We start from the raw sequence: 18,517 nt of genomic DNA on the forward strand, positions 1-18,517 counted from the left end.
GGAGAAATAAAGCGAGTGGGAGAGAAACACAGAACGAGACGAAGATAGAGGGGGAGAGATAGAGAGTCGGGACAAACGTGCGCTGTTTTACTGGGCCACTCCAGCGCCCGTGGACTCTCAGCAAGACTCAAAGCCACACTCCGCTTCAAAAGGAGCCATGAAGATTTTTTTTATGTTTACAAAAACATATTTATTTATTTCTCGTCACTCTGTCATTTATCTATTTATTTCTTGCTGTCCCAGCACCCCTTGCTCTGCCACTGGAGTCATGTTCGATGACGCCGACATGCTCACCGCCCCTCTTTTTCCCCCCTCTCTTTTAATACCACTGCAGTTGAAAATCAAACTGCTCTAAAACAAATTGATGTACTCTTTAATATAGTCGTCACATCATCACAGGGTCCCCACGCGTCTGCCTTGGTGACAACTGCAGGGCTGCTTAGCTTAGCCCAGTGATGGCTGCCACTTTGTTGGTCGCTTCAATGATTTATCACAAAAAAGAGAGGGAGATTGTGAGAGCGGGAAGAGAGAGAAAAAGGGAGAGACAGAAAGAAAAGACCCCTGGATCATGATTGAGTCACTGGCACCTTTGATTGACAAGGTCTAATCAGCTTATCTCCATCCTAATAAAGTTGATAGCCTGCGGTGCTGCTCTCTACCTGGCATGGCGTGAACTTTGGGCTAGGCTGGGGCCCCTGGGGGCCGGGCCCTGGCCCTCTCTGCTTATCTAAACAGGACTGAAATCAATCCCTAATGAGCTGTTTTCATTTGGCAGGATTGATTACAGGCCCCTAAACACCGAGAACACTCGCCTAAGAAGCGTTCTCAGCCTCTTGGTGGCCACCTTTAAAATGCAGAGTAGCAATGCTTTTGTCTGTATCTGTCTTTGTTTCAGCAGCTCATTTTGCTGCCATTGCTAAGTTATTTGTGTCAACTGAACAAGTATAAAGGGGATGGTTTTTCAAAGTAAATTCACTCCACATTTGCTGGTTGATTTACTGAGTCGTTCAATTTTTAAATGTTGCCTCTGGGATGCATTCATTCATTCATTCATTCATAATTGTAAAAAGTAAAAGCCTTTACATTTCATGTTAAAAATGAGATCTAAAAATGTAGAATTGCAATAAATCGACATTAGTCATGTCTATGCAAGCAAACAACAGAAGCTTCAAGCACACATAAAACTATTGCTGCTACAATGAGCTCATAATTCAAGTTTAAAGTGTACCTTTAAGTATACAATTACCATTCATGCCCTAAAACGATTGCACCTTTACAGCACCATCAGCAAAGGCTGGTCCATGATGACACAACAAACCAAATGTCATTTGAAGCAATTCAATTATGAGAGTGATGCCGGTACACAAAGCAGTGGATTTATATCACCATAACTGGAAAATACAGCAGGAGTTTGATGGAGCATTTTTTTTTTAGCAATGTCTTGTATGAACTGTCGATCAGTACAGTATGTAACTCTCTCCTCTTCAATGAATAACAATCAAAAAGGTGGAACAGCTAATCATTGCAACTTGCAGATGCAGATGTCTTATCTGACATGCTATCTATTTCTAAACAAGCAATCATAAATCATTCAAAATCTTTTCAACTGTGGAGGGAAAGACTAAAATATGGCATGTCTTTGATTTAACATCAGTCAAGCCTCCACATTGGGGCATTTCCAATGCTCCTGACTCAAATGTCTGTAAATTGGCTAACTGCATGCCCTCCCTCTTTATTTAGGGCCCTCTTTAACTGGGCTAGCCCCCATGTCTGCTTGTTGCTATGCCTGGGCTTTTAAGTCCGTGCTCTTCACTAATGAAGTTCTATACTTTATTTATGAGACAAACAGAGGACCCTGGTTCTTGAGGGTGCGTGTGGTAAATAGCTTTGCATGTCCAAAGAGTCTCCTCTATATCCCTCTGAGGGCTCTCACTGCTTTTGGCAGGCCTTTGTTTTTCGCTAAATACACTGGAGACATTGAGAATGGTAGGAAAAAAAAAATGCTGAAATCTTGGTAAAATGGTACTGTTTGAAGATGTATCTTTTCTTAGAACTAAGAGTCTTCTTTTTTCCCTTAAATGTGACCTAGAAGCATCCTGGCTTTTTTGTTCCTGGTCATTAAGAGATATATTGTCGACGCTGAAGAGAAAGGGGGCAAAGCCGAGTTTCTACGCCATTTCTTTGTTCAGGATCTATTTCTTTGAAATAAAATGTCTTTTAGTTCCACTCCTACCATTGGTCAATGACAGTTCTTAAGGGCTACTATGTCATTGTGGATGGAGAATGCAACTTTGAATTACTGCAAAATAACGATGCTAAACACTTCGTGAAAAGTACAGCTTGGATGTATGAGGAGAGTTGATGTTTGTGGCAAGAAAAGTATTCACAATATGACTAGAGTGCGTCTGTTGGGGAAAACACTTAATGCTCTAATTATTAGAGGATGGATGCCACACCTCTGTGTTTCAAAACTCAAAGCTTATTCCTTCAACTATTGCCAATGTCATTTTCATAATGTGCATGAATAAAGTGTAGTGCACTTCTTTTTATTTCATTATTTTGTATTTGTTGATGTGAAAGAGAAGGAACTACAATAAATTGAGCTTTTGTTGGACTGTAAAAATAAACAGTGTAGTGTTTGCCAAATAACAAATCCGTATGCTTAGTGTACTGTGTCTCAATACTCTAAAAACTGTGGCAGTACTATGATCTAAAATAGTGCAGGATTTCATGAAGATATCTGGCAAGTGTGGTGATTTGCCTTTGTGGAACCACAAGAGTAAATATGTAGCTTGAGATGGGTGAACAACATTAAATTAAAGACCAAACTAAATTTTGGATCAGATGGCAAACCCTGTCAAATCTTATAAACCAATGGATAAATATGGCCACCTGATGTTTGTGCCCAGTGTGTGTGTGTGTGTGTGTGTGTGTGTGTGTGTGTGTGTGTGTGTGTGTGTGTGTGTGTGTGTGTGTGTGTGTGTGTGTGTGTGTGTGTTGAATTTGAGAGATTGGCATATATAGTAATTAGTCTGGTGGAGGGGTGCATATTCCCTGTGTATCAATGTTCTTTGTGTAGATGTATTCCATGTTTGACCCAGAGCCATTGCCATTTCAGGTTGTGCATCTGAGCGGAGGGTTGGTATCGACAGCAGAGTAAAGGAAGGGGTCATGGATTAAAGACGTGGAGCGAAGCTTCCCCAAACCACAAACACACCCCCAGCTGGTGTGGACCAAGCCAAGTGTGGGGGACCAAGGCAGGATAAACGAGCATTGTTCTTAGCTAACCACACACACAGTGGATGAGAGGGCCACCGGTGACACAGGGTCAAGGGGCATGTGGCCGACTACGGCAGGAGAAACCACCGGGCCCAGGAGGTACTGAACACTGTTAAGCCATGGCCCACTTCTTTAACACCAACCAAGCGGGGGGCAAAACATAAAAAAACGAGCCACTCTAGTGAAAGATACGACTCTGTCGCAGAATTTGACAGTCGAGAAACTCGAATAACGGCAGGATCATCTGAGGCATTTGAATCAACATTTTTTAAGCAGAGAATGCAGATTGTATTTATGAATGCTAGTTACAGAGAACATCAAAAGCTGGTGGTCTGCGTGTGAACCTTCCTTGACTTGAATTATTAAATCTGTCGATGTCGCACACGCCAGCCACCCCGCGATTATAGTGTAAATTGACAAACTTTTTCAAAACTACAACGGAAGCCACAGAAAGCTGGTTGATACTTCAAGAATGAGCTTTGATACATCTCTGAGGAATACACTGTGCCTCAATAATGTGGTGACTGTCAGGAAGGAAGACAGGAAGAAGCAAAAATATGCTAACTGGTTAAATCTATTTAAGATTCCAATGAGCTTTTTTCCTATTTTAAGATAAAAACCATCCTTGATAATGAGGGAAAAAAGGAGTTTGTGGTTTTTTTTGGGTGGTTTATTTAGAAAGTGATATTATGTTTTTTTTTTTATTCCTTCTGTACTCCTGAATTAAGAACTTCAGGAGGAACCGCTGACGTTGTTTATTTTCATGGACCCCCTGTCTGTTTGAGTAAAAAAAAAAAAATAAATAAATAAAAAAAAAACACACAGATGCACAACACACACAGCCGTATCGATGCACACATTTTCTTCGGGAGCAGAGCAAGGAGAAGCGGCGCTCAATCTGTTGCCTGTACACATCTCTCTCCCTCCCTGGCTCGCCTTTGATGTGCTCCCGAAAATGTCATCAGGCGTCAAGGAAAGAGGTTTTTTTCGCCCCCCCCCCCCCCCCCCCCCAATCCCCTCCACCCCCCCCCAAACACACACAAACACACATATCCACCCACCTCGCATATGAGCAAGACAATTTTCTGTCGCTCACTCATCCTCACCACTATCTTGAACCCCCTCCCAACACCACCCCACCCCTTCCCAACCCAATCCAAAACAGAATACGTACCAGTTTCTACTGCTATCTGGTAGCCGGCCTCCAGTCTCCGTGATGACCTTTCCAGCTTCTCTGTGTTGTCCAACAGATGCGCTCTCTGCAACAAATAAGAGAAGAAAAAAATAGAGCCAGAGAAACAAAACACAAAAAATGGATTGAGAGTGCTGGGACCCATTTCAAAGAAACACATCAACACTGTCACCTAAATAGACAGACCACATCCACAGCAACAACATAATACAGCCCTGTTGGCAATAACCTTCATGGATGACAATGTGTTATATGCTGATGGAATATCAAGCATATGCATGTTGAGGCTGACAATGTAAGAGGTGCTGCTGCTTCATCTTGGACATAAAAAAACAAGAACTACTTTGAGGTGTGTTGCCTCCTGGTATTGTTTCACAGCACAGTTTTCTGCTGCACACGCAACAATTTAATTTAAAGCTTTCCAGTTAAAAGAAAAATCCTGTCCAGGTGAGGGCTTCCAACAGAAAGACAAATGTAAAACTAAATCAACATTTACTCCCTCAGTTGTAGATAGTAATGCAACCTATAAAGTGTAAGATTTCTTGAATAATAATAACAATCTATCACTGTCATGAATGTAAATAAATTGATCATCATTATATAGGTGTGAAATGTAATAATCTATCCTAAACAAAACCAATAAATGTCTTTTCTACTTGTTTATCCACATTAGTAGACATGTATTGGTCCACTAATGTGGATAAACAAGTAGAAAATACATTTATTGGTTTTGTTTAGGATAGATTATTACATTTCACAACTATATAATAATGTTTGTCATTCATGATGTATGAGTTACTGCATTCCCCCTTAGTTTACTCCCAGCTATCAACAATTGACAAGGCTGCTCATTGAAAGCATGGAGCTAAGAGAGCATATCAAGAAAAGATGTGTTTCATAAATAATTAAATAAGCAATTTGATCATTTTTTTTTCAAAGTAGATGTTTGTGTGTATCAAGGTATTAGCTAGGGCTTTAATAGTGTGCGTGCACATTTCAATTGATAGCAGTTCCTTAGATACCAAGAGACCCAGTGGTTTTGGTTTCTTCTCTATAGCTATATAATTCATGTCTGGCAAGCACGGCAAGAAGAGATCTGATCTGTTGACTCATGGTCTCGAGTTCCATCTAGGGGTTCTCAAACGTAGGAATCTACCATTATATTTATATTTCATTGTGTTTATGTTTCCAATTAGTACACCGTATATTAACATATATACTTATGATGTTAATAAACATGCAGTTCGATGGAAAAGGGCACAGGCAAATTATTTTATTTTTTATTCGCTTTTTGAACACCTTGAATCAGTCAGTTTAGTTTTCTTATATTCAGATAAAGATTAATGGAGGAACCAATGACACATTTACACAAAAGCTCATTTTAACCACAATGCTGTTGATCTATACCTGACCATTTGTATTGCTGTATTTAATGCGTGTTTTGTTGTGCAGATTTAAGTGGAATATGTATGTTACCTGTACAAAGAGTTTTCAGGAGTGATTAGTTGGTGTCTTAAATGTTTTACTATTTGGTTTAAACACAATTCTTTCCACTGCCACCATTAGGGAGCCCTGAATCTTATCTCAACTAACAGCTACAGTTAGTCAAGTTGTCAAACAGTACTGGAAGCAGAACATATCTAGCTGGGAATACCTACTTTAATGGTTTCAACATTACACTGTTTAATTCATTGTACAAAAGAGGCTTCCCAACTATGAGTACGCTATGGTTGTGGTTGGAATAAACTTGTAAAAATTACAATATTGGATCATTATTTACCAGAGTTTTCCCGTGGAGGTTCCCCTCCACTTCACAAATGTGTGTCTATGTTTTGGACAGTCATGTAAGGTTTTTTTTTTTACAGGATGATACAGTTACCCGCAACCTTTAACTGTAATGTGGAAACCTTGAGTGTTTTTGGGTGTTTCACAAATGTCCGTATTAAATTGATTCTTTGTTTCTGACCATATACGTTTTTAACACGTTTCCCAAGATCTAATAAACTACATCTCTCATTAAAAGATTCTGGTGTATTGTATCGTAAGGGGGTTAATCATGAAAGCATCTGTTTGATCATTCTTTGTTTCAAATAATGCCTGGCTATTATATTGAAGTTGTTTAATTCAATGCAATTATTCTATTTCATCATCAAGGTTGCTTCAAGCTAATTTTAAATATTGACTAAACTGTTATTTTGCTGACTACTTTCAACTTTTTACAAATTTCCACCCAAACATTTAGAGGTATTTAAAAGACTACCTTCAAGTTTTTTACTTATAAAAAAAAAAAAAAGGTAGTCAATCACCATGATACAATCTATTTTATTAGGCAGAGGCAAAGTGTAACTTTCAAGTCTATTGTTAATCTATGGTTTTTCAGTGCAAAGTTTCAATCACCTATCTAACATACATTACACGCATAGCTTTAAACAACATATACAGCCCCATATTGTCCAATGTATCGACCCAGCTTTCTTAAATCCAAACTGAATTCAGAAGAGGGGATCATAAACAGCATAAACATGCAGGGCTTAAATGTTTACTCGAATGCTGTTGGTTTTGATGGCCTTTCTAATATGCTGTGTTAAGAAACTGATCAGATGTAACATATTTGACACTCAAAAACAACCCAACGAATGACATCCGCCTCTCTGACAAGGGTGTAAGCCCATCACATGAACGGAGGGGACAGGGGGAGAAGTGAAATCTCTAGTTTTGGTTAGGCTGTCAAAATGTGTACCAGTTAATCACTCAGAGGAAATGAAAAAAACGTGGAGGAAAGAAACAATAAGTCAACGACACACTTTTCAAAGTTTGACAATAAGAGGGATGGGAAGAGCAGGGAGGAGAAAACTCCCTCTGAACTCTCTTCTTTTCCTTGCTTCCTTTTTCTTCGTGCCGCTGACAGATGTCATTTAAAATTGCAGAGATACTTTTCAATAGTTAAAGGGAGGGCAGGGGGAGGATGGAGGGATAGGGGATGGGGTGGGTGGATGTGTGGTAAAATGGGCTGCTGGTAGGAGGAAAGCGATGAGGAGACAGTGACAAGGACAGGATGCAAGGTGTGTTTTTGGTGAAAGGTGTGGTAGTGAGGGTTTCAGGGAGGGGTTACATGGGTGTGGAAGTGGTCGTGGCATCAGCAGAGATGGTGGCAGTGTGCTCGTGGGAGAAAATGGATACCAAGCTTGGGCTATAATGAGCCCCTATGGATCAGAGGGGACGTATTGACATGCAATGCTTAAGCTTATACAGCTAGACCATGGATGCAGTGCCTGTGTGTGCCTGGGAGCATGAGGCAGCCAGGGATACTGACAGAGTAGCGCACTCCCTGGGTTCTTCAAAGAGCTCAAGTGATTAGTATGTTATCATTACCATTCGAAACGTGATTTTCCTATTCCCTCTCGGCAAAGGTGACACGTCTCGGGGAGACGGCCGGCAGACTCAGTGCGACGGAAAGCCACTTCAAAGCTTTCTCCTCCTGAATTTCTCTCTCACTCTCTCTCTGCTCTCCCTCGTTCTGTCTTCTTTTAGGGCCGGGGGGAGGGGAGGGTGTGGGTGGGTGTGCGAGGTGGGGTAGTGGTGGCAGTGGCGGTGTATATGTGTGTGTGATCATTAGAATAATGCGCCCCGAGTTTGACGGTGACAGAAACTGAAGGAAAGGGTGAGAGTTCAGCCACTAAGAATCCAGTAATGGCTCACTGTGATGGCCCTAATAATGAAACAACCCAGCCATGGACACAGGACGGTACCATGGAAAATAATGACAAGGAACATGTACAATGAAAGCTAAACATCCTACGTTACGTAGTCACAGATGAGACTGATATAGAGGTTATGTCTAGAAACTTCATCTAAAATGAGGTGACTCTTACCTCTACAGAAAAGCGATTTGGTTCCAATATACAAATACCACACAACAACCACAAAAATGTGGTTGACTATGGTTTTATTCTGCAGTTACAGTAGCAAGAAAAATCCAAGACATCGTTGTCAGCATTTTTGTCGAAGGAAATGCAAAGTGGCTGCCAGCCCCTACTGTGCTACAACATCACATATCAAGGCTTGACCCCTGAGGTTCTGATATAACCATCATGAAATCCTCAGAATAGGGCACACATACACTAACACCTATTCAAGCTTGAATACTGTCTTACAATTCAGATCTGCCATAAATCAACTTAAGACAATCTGAGGGTTTCATCACAATCATATCTGACGGTCTCATGGAGACTTCTAGCAAAGGATTTAAATACAATATATGATAAATATCTAATAGCATCTCTGCACTGATGCACCCCACCACCACCACCATTTCTGCCTATGCATGTATGCCTTTTCATCTGACACCTACATTTTGAACAAAGATCTTCTTAGGAACCACGAAAATGGTGTTTTTTTGTTGTGCTTTTTTGCGTCAAGAAACACTCTTCAGTTGTAAGTTATTAACAGGGAGCCCCAGAACAATGCAGCTGTAGCTCAAAAGAAATATCTCCCCTCTTCTTTCGCTCTCCTGCCTTTTTTCAATATCAAACACAGGCAGTTACTATCACCATTTTCCAAAGTTCAGATGATTTCCTTATTATTTCAATAAGGGTGGGGGAGAGTCAAAGTGAATAATGATGACAGCTGTGATTCAGACTGACTGTGTGATCTTCTGTGCCGTTTGTTTGGGACTTGTAAGACGAGGAATTACAAGTGTCAAACAGCTGTGAATATGGGTGCTAAATATTTAAACATGTTTTTCAGCTGAAGAAAAAAAGTATAGTTTTTTAAAAGCAAGGCTTAAGTGTGTATAAGCTGTGCGCGCCTTTGATTCGAATGCAGGAAGAGCAGAAGGGTAAAAGACTGCAATGGAGAAGTGCAATGGCGAAGAGGGCTCAGAATCAAGCCTGAATACACAGATTGGGCCATTCCTAAAGGGGTAGACAGGTGAGGTAACTTAAGATGTCTTCTGGCTTCTCCGGCTAGGAGGAAATGCACCAAAAAGGTGGGAAGAAGAAGGGGAAACAAAAGTAAAGTAACTAGTATAAAGTACTACTATAAGTAACTAAATAAAAGAAACAGAGAATGGTGATAACATGGCATCTGGGCGAAATTGGCGCTCTAACTTATGGATAGGTGTGAATGGTGAGCCTTTGATAGGATTTGGATTACTGTGCTTCAGCAGAGGCCCTTTTGAACATAGTCTCAGTCAAAGGCACATTTAACAACATACTGTAACTACACCTGCAAATACAAGTTCAGTCATGCTTCAAAGGACAAGCAATATAATGTGAACTCCAAAAACAGCAAACAACTAATTTTGCCACAATTAGAGGGAAATACACCTTCTTTAAAATATGATCCTCATGAGTATCAATTAAAATATGTTACAACTACTGAGTGTTAATTATAAACATTATGATTGTATATTTGATATTTACTTAGCATCACAGTGTTATTAAAATATACATTACAGTTAAAGTATAATGGTATTTGAGCTAATATTAGTAATATTGCTGGACAATCTAAAAGGCTGCATATACACTTTGTTACAGTTTGCATGCTTTTGAAATACCACTAACTAAATAAACCACCTCTTCTGACTTGAATTATCATGCTTGCTGCATCGCTTATCCAAATGATATTTGGAGTCGAAGTTTCAGTCTTAAAAGAAACACAATAAATGGACGGGGTGTCACGACAGTCCAATATTATATTTGCATCAAATAATTTTTTTTTTACTGAAAGATTAATTCAATTTAAAGTTCATTTGTATTTAATTATGAGTGGAGCAGCTCAATTAGCGCATCTGTATTATAGTTACAGCTAATGCACATACTGCAACGACAAGAATTCAAGGAAGCACAATTTTATTCCAAGATCAGTGCTTTTCGTTTACCACCTCAAAAGGGAAAAAAACTGACAACTGCTGCTAATGGAACTGAATACAACACATTTTTATGAAAGGTTATATCAATTGAAAATGATAATTAAATTAAAAAAAAAACCTACGATAGTATTTGGTAAGCTAATCTGCTAAGTAACAAGCCAACTATGATTCTTGTTTCTGCTGGCGTGGTGTATCGTCGCTAACTTTTATCTGCAAAACCAAGTTTTTTTTTTTTAGGTGTTGCATGTTCATATAGTAACATATCTACGAGCCAGCAATGTACAGTAACTGACCGTTTGACATGTTTTCACCAACAATAACACTTGAGTTGATACTTAATGACTTGAGCAATTTCATTCCATTGCATACTGTGCATGGTACCTTACAATGCACATTATAGAATATGAACAATGAAATACATATAAATAAAATGGCACGGTTTGAGTTCACTAATCTTTGGCAATGGTGGTGATGTTAATGCAGTGGTGACCAGAGGTGAACTACCCTACAGTCCGTTATTATGTATAGCCTTAAAAACATATATCACTGATAATAACCTCAATCCAACTTATTACAAAAGGCAGAAAGCAATTAATGTGGCTCCATTTGAGAACATTAAGGGAGAGTGAATCTTAAAAGCAGCAAATCCCTCTTGAAACAAAGAAGTTGATCTGTGTTGGGCCCAATAACTGAAGCTACTCTAAGCCCTGCCTCATTCAATATTTGTCTTCAAAAAGGCATATCAGAAATAATATCTTTAACATCTTATCTTTATGATATTTAAGGTAACTGGAGAAACTGGCCTTTGGTGAATTTATTATCTTTGGCTTGGCTTGTAAGCTGTTCAATCAGACATGCAAAAAAAAAAAAATAAAGTCCAAATGAGCAAATTGTAATTTTCTACAGGAGAAAGAAGGGCAAATTGAAATTTCATTGGGAACGCAGAATTTAAACTGTGCGAGCAGAGAAGCACTTACCTCTTCGCGTAACTTTATCAACTGCATCATGAGAGCAAAAGGGAAAAGAGAGAAAGATGGAGAGAGTGAAGGAGCAATAAAAAAGCAGAAACATGACAGGAAGAAGATCAGTCATGTGGCTGGGTACAGAATTAACCTGACGATTTATCTGTTTGCATGTTTAGCATTTGGAAAGTCACAAGACAAACACATTAAACGAAGCTAAACACGCCGCTCGGGCTGACTTTTTTGAACAAACAAAGATCAAGTCCTGGCGCTGTCACATTAAACAAAGAGATGGAATGGATCGCTCGACTTGCAATATCAACTAACATTATCAAGGACGTCACATCACAGAAGTCGATATAGCAAGAGAAAAGAAAAGAAATCAGTAAAGTATAGTCTGCACAGTTACTAAATATTTTTCCTCAACATTTTAAACTGTATCTGTCATTTTGCTGAATTCTCTGGAAAGGGATAAAAAGAAATATGTGCCCTTTGGAACAGAGTTGGAGAAATGCTGAGCCACTCCATTTGCACCGCTGTTTATCAATGCTGATATGTTGTCAATATTTCATGTAGCTTATGCATCTAAGTAAAGGTGCATGCTGTTTAGATTATGTATGGAAAGCAATATGAGGCTACCACTGTACATACAGTGCAGCGTATTATTGGGAAAGCCACAGATCATGAAAAATGAATCTTAGCATAGCTATACATTTTTGATGAAAGAGCATAGCAAATTTAAAGTGAAGTAAATAAGAAATGCTATTCATATTCCCTGTCCTGGAAACCCTTGCATCACTGATAATGAATCAGACATTTGAAGGAGGGGAAATAATCCCATTTGCCATTAATTATGCCTAATCACAATTAAAAAGGTTGCTTCCCTGGCCTGTTCTTAAGTGAGGGCTGTAGAGAATTGAAGGCTGGGGGTTATCGTGGGAATGCAACAAGGTTGGCAGAAAAAAGGAGAAGGACAAATGTTTTGATTTGTAAGCCTTATAGGAGGCGATTTTTCTTTTTTTAAATCCACATTTCTTGGCCAACATTAAAGATTACCAGATCTAAAGGAAGGCTCCGGGCCACTGTTACTTGTCCTGTTTATTTTTAAATTTTGTGAGCCTGGAATAATTGTGTATCATATAAAAAGGTGAGAGTTCTTAGATCTTGAATTACAAGCTTGATTGCTAACTTTAAGGTTAAAAACAACTGACAAAGAGGAGAAAATGAAACATCAGCTGCTTTTACCAGCTCTTCTGACCAGAATAAATCAAAGAACTAACATTCAACATCTGCACCTATTATACTAAAATCCTAAACACCAAAAGACAATACTGTACTGCATACATTTTTCTCCTCAATTTATATTACACCACTGGTAAACACACTCAAAGAAATGTGTGGTATGGTAATAAATCCAGGAGGAATCTATACTATAAAAAACACAAACTAAAATACTAAGTACTTCACACATTACAAGCTTGCATTTGTCACAGCACTCCCCCTCTGTAATTTTAGAAGCATCTCAAAAATAGTTCTTGTATCGTTTAAGTTTTTTCCACCAATAAATTTTTTTTATTGCAAATATAAAAATATTGTCGATATCTCTAATGTCGGAGGTAAACAAGTATAACTGCATGTTTTTCTAAACAGCTCTTTCCCCTGAAAATGTCGCACTAACAAGACGCACTTAAGAGTGGAAAGTGTCTTCTCTAACTCGAGCAACAACTCCCCACTAAGAATACATTATTGAAGAGGCCAAAGTTTAAAACTACACTGTGGATGTGCTTATTTGGGGCTTGAAAAAACCCAGCAGATCTCGCGATCCCTCACCCCAGCTCAGCCATCAGTCAATGGGTACCAAACAAAACTTGTTCTAGCTCATTTGTGCTGCCTGACTGATTGCAAGTGCTCGCAGAGGATTTGTTAAAACTATACGAGGAGCATGTTGAGCTGCGTTTCTTGTTCCTTCCTGTTTAGCTTTATTTTTCTTTGGCATCCATTCTTTAGTACAGCCAACGATGCTCGCGTCGCTCAAGAGATACAGAACAGTAAATACAGAATATTGTAAATGTTATAATTACTCCTGCATGAGCGCCTTTCCTTGTGTTTTTGTGATGCCAGCCAGTATTCAAAATTGCACTGCTGCAATTTTTCTGTTATGATAATCAGCAATTTTTTTTCAAACAAAAGATTTTTTTTTTATCCAATACGGAATTCGATACAAGTGGTAATCTGCTTCCTTTGTAGCCTGTAAAATCTGGTCCATGCCGGCTCAAACCAGCACAATCTCTTGTGGCCAAGCCTTCTGCTGTGACTGAAATTGAAACTATTCCGTATAGTGTTCGTGTGTGAAAATATGTGTGCATTTGCTGCTTTGTGTGTGGTGTCTGTGTGTGTGTGTGTGTGTGTGTGGTGTCGCACCAACATTTGTGCGTGTGTTGCATGCAGAGGAAACGGAAAGAAAAAATGTGCAATGGTAGCCTACCACATTATTTAAAAAAAAAAACGAGTGATAGAGCCAATTCAGTCTCTGTCGGCATACAGATAACGAATAAATGCCGAACTCTATTAAATCGTCCTTTAGCCATTATCGCAGGGCCAATACGCCATTTTCAGAACTTATGACGGTTGCCTATTTACTTAGCTATAAATCCTTGCCATGTAACCAACAGATTTGTGACTGGTAATGATCTGCTCAGCCAGGGCTATATGAAATGATCCTGACCTCTTTCAGATCGCCAGGAATTAAATTGACCGACTTGCACCGGCCCCCACCATCTTTTCCCCTCTCCTATCACCGCCGTCTCGTTAGATAAAAAACTCTGAAGTTCCGAGTACTCCACTCACAGCAAGACCAAGACAAGTATTATCTCCACAAGTTTTTAAATGAAAATGAGGTAAATACGGCACCTGGAGTAAAAAGGGAAAAGTATACCATCTATTTATTTTCCTTTTGCCCCTAGCAGGAAGTTTTTCTGAGGCTTTGTGTGTGTGTGTTTTAGATATAATGTAAAATTACAATTTTTAAAGTTGCACATTAGTATTGCTAATTATTTCTGTGTTCTTCACAATTCAATAATTGATATTGTATGTTTTAAACATATTAAGGTTTTGAGTCCTGGTCATCTTTTTGCAAAAAGAAATTGGGAAAATAAATAAAATGAAGAAATGAAAGGTCACTTAGTATAGCTTAGATTTTTGGCTAAATTCCCAAAAATAAATATGTTTTAGGGTAAATATAGTTTTTACCGTATTACATTAATTCAATTTAATTAATTTTACATTTCATAATTAACATTATGTTGATGTGAACTGAGAATTAGGAATGAAGCTGTGGATAGTGTTCACAAATCTAAATGTCACATTCTGCTACCTCTACTTTTCCTGACATTTCCTCCATGTGTGCATGCATGGATAAATAAACATTTTATTGTTTTGCATTAGGTAATACAATCATTTGACATAAAACAATATGAAATAAATGTGATAATTATTGTCAATAATAATTAAATGATAATTACAACAATAAAACCGCAATTCCCAAAATGTAGAATATAAATGTATAACATCATTCAAATTATATCAAATTCTATATCAATACTTTTTTTCCAACAATTTTCTTTCTGAGATGTGTAAATTCTAGATTTATAAATATTACTTTTTAAATATTTTTGGATACATTTTTAATGAAAGGGAAATAAAATTAAAATGGAATGAGATGTTTTTTTTCCCACTTTTCCTTGACAGGATGTTGATAGAACTCATCAGTGTCTCAAACATGACATTTCTGACAGCAAATCTCCTTCCAACTTCTGCAAAAAATGTCAGAGTCACTTTTGTGTCTCGCTAATTTGCCAGGAATATGCATTTCAATTACACATCTTGGTTCTTGATACATATGTTTCTTAGATGTGTAGTTCATGGGTCATCATTGAAATGGTAATAGGGAAATGTTCAAAAAAACAACAACTTTATTTAGCCTTACTTAGCTGTGAATCGTCTAAATATACTCACATAAAGCACTGTGGGACTAAATGTGCAAATATGCATTGGAGTATTCATCTTTGTCTTCCTTCTTTTTGGAATGTGCACGTAAATGCAAAGTATTTATTTGCAATGCATTTATATGTGATCGTGAGTGAGTTTGCATGCGTGTGTGTGTGTGTGCATTGAGATGCAGTAACCCCTGCAAGTTGACAGCGATTGGAAAGGTAATATATAATTAGTCAAAAGACGTTTGGTCATAGTTGAGAGCAGCTGCGTATGAGTGGCAGCTGTGCAGGTGAGCAATAGGTAAGTGCGTCTTAAATGTTAAAGCGCTGTTTGCTGAATCTGTTGATGTATCGTTGTTTTGATGCAGTTCTACATCTATTCCAAAAGAAAAATTCAAAACAAATTAAGTATAAAAGAACATGTGGCATATTTTGGGCAATTAAGATCACAATTCAAGATAATTGTTTTTCTTCTTCATTGCCACTTCTGTAACTGCTGTGAATGAATCTTTTGTAGACTTTGCTGACAATGAATGAGAATTGCTAATGTGGTCTTTATCTCTTGTTTATATCCCTCAAATTCACTGAACTGATTTTCAAACAAAATGTCAGTCATCGTCTTTTAATAAACAAACCAATTGTGAATATGTTGATAGATAATAGATCAAAACCATAAAGAAGTCAAATAGAATTTAGGATTTTTGATTAAGAGCTGATGTTAAATAATAAATTACAGTATTTAGGGGCTAAAGGATAATTTTGAATGGAGTATTGCACCAAAATATTTCTATGATTTTTAAAAAGTTTTTAATCAACTGTCCACAACATGAACCTGCGTTCTTAATCATTTTGAGTATCAGCATTGTGCAGGTTCGCCACCCTTGGAGTTTAAAAAGAAAGGCCGGAGAACAAGATTTAGCAAATTTAGTATGTCTGTGTATGGACCTCGATGGAGGATCTATTATTGGCCTAAGTCCACACCCGGCTGGAGAACAGCTGTGGGACGTTTGGGGTGGGGAGACCGGGTTTTTCGATTGAAATTTGTGTTGGATGGTGTGTTTGTGTTTAGGTGTGCATGTGTGCGTGTGTGTTTGTGTGTCAGTCACAATCTGGCTTTGGCCAGACACTGGTCCCATGCCCTGAGCCCACTCACAGCAGCCCAGCTTTGCATTAAACAGTGTTCCTTCCGCATGACTTGGTGACAATACTGTGGTTTCAGCTCTCAATGGCCCCTATGAGGGGCCCACCTCCTCACCCTTGGGGCCAGTCAGCCACCCACACTGGTGTTGTTTGGGCCCCTGATTAGCACCTCACCTGGTTCTCCGAGGAGCCGGCGTCATCCCCCAGGAGCTCGTTGCGCACCTCATCACTGTAGGCAATACGTGACCTTTTCTGCAGGGGGAGGAGGATAAGGAAGAAAGACAAAAAGAAGAGGAGAAGGGAGAAACAGGGGAGAGAAAAAAAGAAAACAAGTGGGGAAATATGGCTTAGTTCTGTCGTTGATGCAAAAACACAACAGGCATTCCTTAAGCACGAGAGCCCCCTAATGGAACTTGGTGACAAACTGAGTCATACACATGCAGGTTGTGCATATGTGTGTGAGTGTGACTGTGTGTGTGTGTGTGTGTGTGTGTGTGTGTGTGTGTGTGTGTGTGTGTGTGCCCCTACAACACTGAAAACAAGCATGTCTGGGTTTGTGCACATGCCTCTTCCAAGGTGATCTACTGTACCTAGTGCACTTGTGCCACAGAAGTGATGGCAAAGAGCCCCCCCCCCCTCCACTTTGCCCACTTAAACAAATATAAGTTGAGGAATGAAAAACCTCATCTTGTGTGCATGGAAAGATTGTGGAACAGGGGGGCAGGGGAGAGGGCCATGTATTATGAGGAAGTATCACTTGTCAGCGCTAAATCTTTTCTGGGGGTTGTCACCGCTGTCATCCTAGTGCAGTGGCAGGCTCTGTGATAACACCAATGCTGAGACTCAGACAGGGAATAATTCATCACCCATTGGCGGCCCATCGGATTTGGGGTTGCCTCTCTCTAACACACAAACAAACCCTCTCTGACTCTCTCTCTTTCTCTGCCTCCAGATAGGCTAGAATAAGAGGAAATGCCATGTCCAAAAAAAAAAAAAAAAAAGAAACCCAAAAAGACAAACACTCAGACACACACTTCAGAGTGTGCCACCTCCGATTGTCGAAGAGTGGGCTGCCGTTGTACCGCTTGTTTACAGACGCCCGACCCATGGAAAAACTCTTGGCATGCCCTCTAAACTAAATACACACCAGCAGCAGCAGACACAGAAAGTGTTTACTAAGCCTCCTTCGCTTTCTCTCCCTGCCTTGACAGGGTTTCTAGGTGGGCTGCAGGAGGTGGGCAAATTCAAAGACAAATATCACTTTTTCTCAACACAAATTCTTTCCATTTTCAATATTTTCTGAGTTCTCGACTCTTAAATAAAACAAAGTAAGGGAAGGGAACACACCAATTACCTGGTGTGGACATTTTTTTCTTCAAATATGCTTCCTCGTATCTTTCTATTATCAGTAAAAGTTTGAAGAAGCTATTGCATGAATTACTTTGATGCTGCCTTCCGTAAGAGAAGCACAAATCAAACTTGGATAAGTCAATTCTAACCTCATGAGTGATGATACTGTATAAAGTTCCTTGATTGAAATAACTTTGGAACCATCACAAGCAGAGCCAGTTGATTTTTTTCTTTTCTTTTTTTTTGTGTCTGCTCATAATCTGGAGCACTGAGTGGAAAGTCATGGCTGATGTGATTTGGCTGTTATTATCGTGATGGTGAGGGCCACAGTGCTCTGGAGTAATTACTGACTAGACGCAGGGCCTGATTGACCCAGACCACAAAACCCATTAGATAAAGAGCGCACCCAAACAATACTCAACCACAGGGACCTAAGCTAACCACAGAATGCCCACTGTGGGGAAAAGAGAAGATCGGCAGCACAGACTCAAATAAAATACAACATTGCCCCCCCCCAACCCACATTACACAGGCGCAATATGTCAAAATGTGCTGTTTTGAAGATGTTTTTGCAAATGTTTTGAGATTGTGCCATACAACATTTTAGCTAAATTATTAACTTTTAGGTTTGTGATAATTGTTGCAACAACAAATTCCAAAATATCTAGAAAAAAACGTTTCATCCATGAATTTATCATACTTGATTTTTTTTCAATTTCCCCAACACTCT

General features: G+C 39.1%; 1 protein-coding gene across 6 annotated transcripts in view; it reads right to left on the bottom strand.

The window, feature by feature from the left end:
- The window catches only part of vti1a (vesicle transport through interaction with t-SNAREs 1A), a 117,555-nt gene that overhangs the window by 78,494 nt on the left and 20,544 nt on the right, over positions 1 to 18,517 (bottom strand). For 4 of the 6 annotated variants that reach the window (XM_031315302.2, XM_031315306.2, XM_031315305.2 and 1 more), the window contains exons 4-6: positions 16,612 to 16,689; positions 11,321 to 11,341; positions 4,454 to 4,538 (exon numbers count right to left, since the gene is read on the bottom strand). In XM_031315302.2, the coding sequence (XP_031171162.1) occupies positions 4,454 to 4,538; positions 11,321 to 11,341; positions 16,612 to 16,689 (184 nt within the window). The remainder of the gene's footprint in view (positions 1 to 4,453; positions 4,539 to 11,320; positions 11,342 to 16,611; positions 16,690 to 18,517) is intronic. The other 2 variants (XM_031315303.2, XM_031315307.2) reach the window with 1 other exon arrangement.

The sequence above is a fragment of the Sander lucioperca genome, chromosome 22 (assembly GCF_008315115.2).
Source record: "Sander lucioperca isolate FBNREF2018 chromosome 22, SLUC_FBN_1.2, whole genome shotgun sequence".
Taxonomy (NCBI): Eukaryota; Metazoa; Chordata; class Actinopteri; order Perciformes; family Percidae; genus Sander; species Sander lucioperca.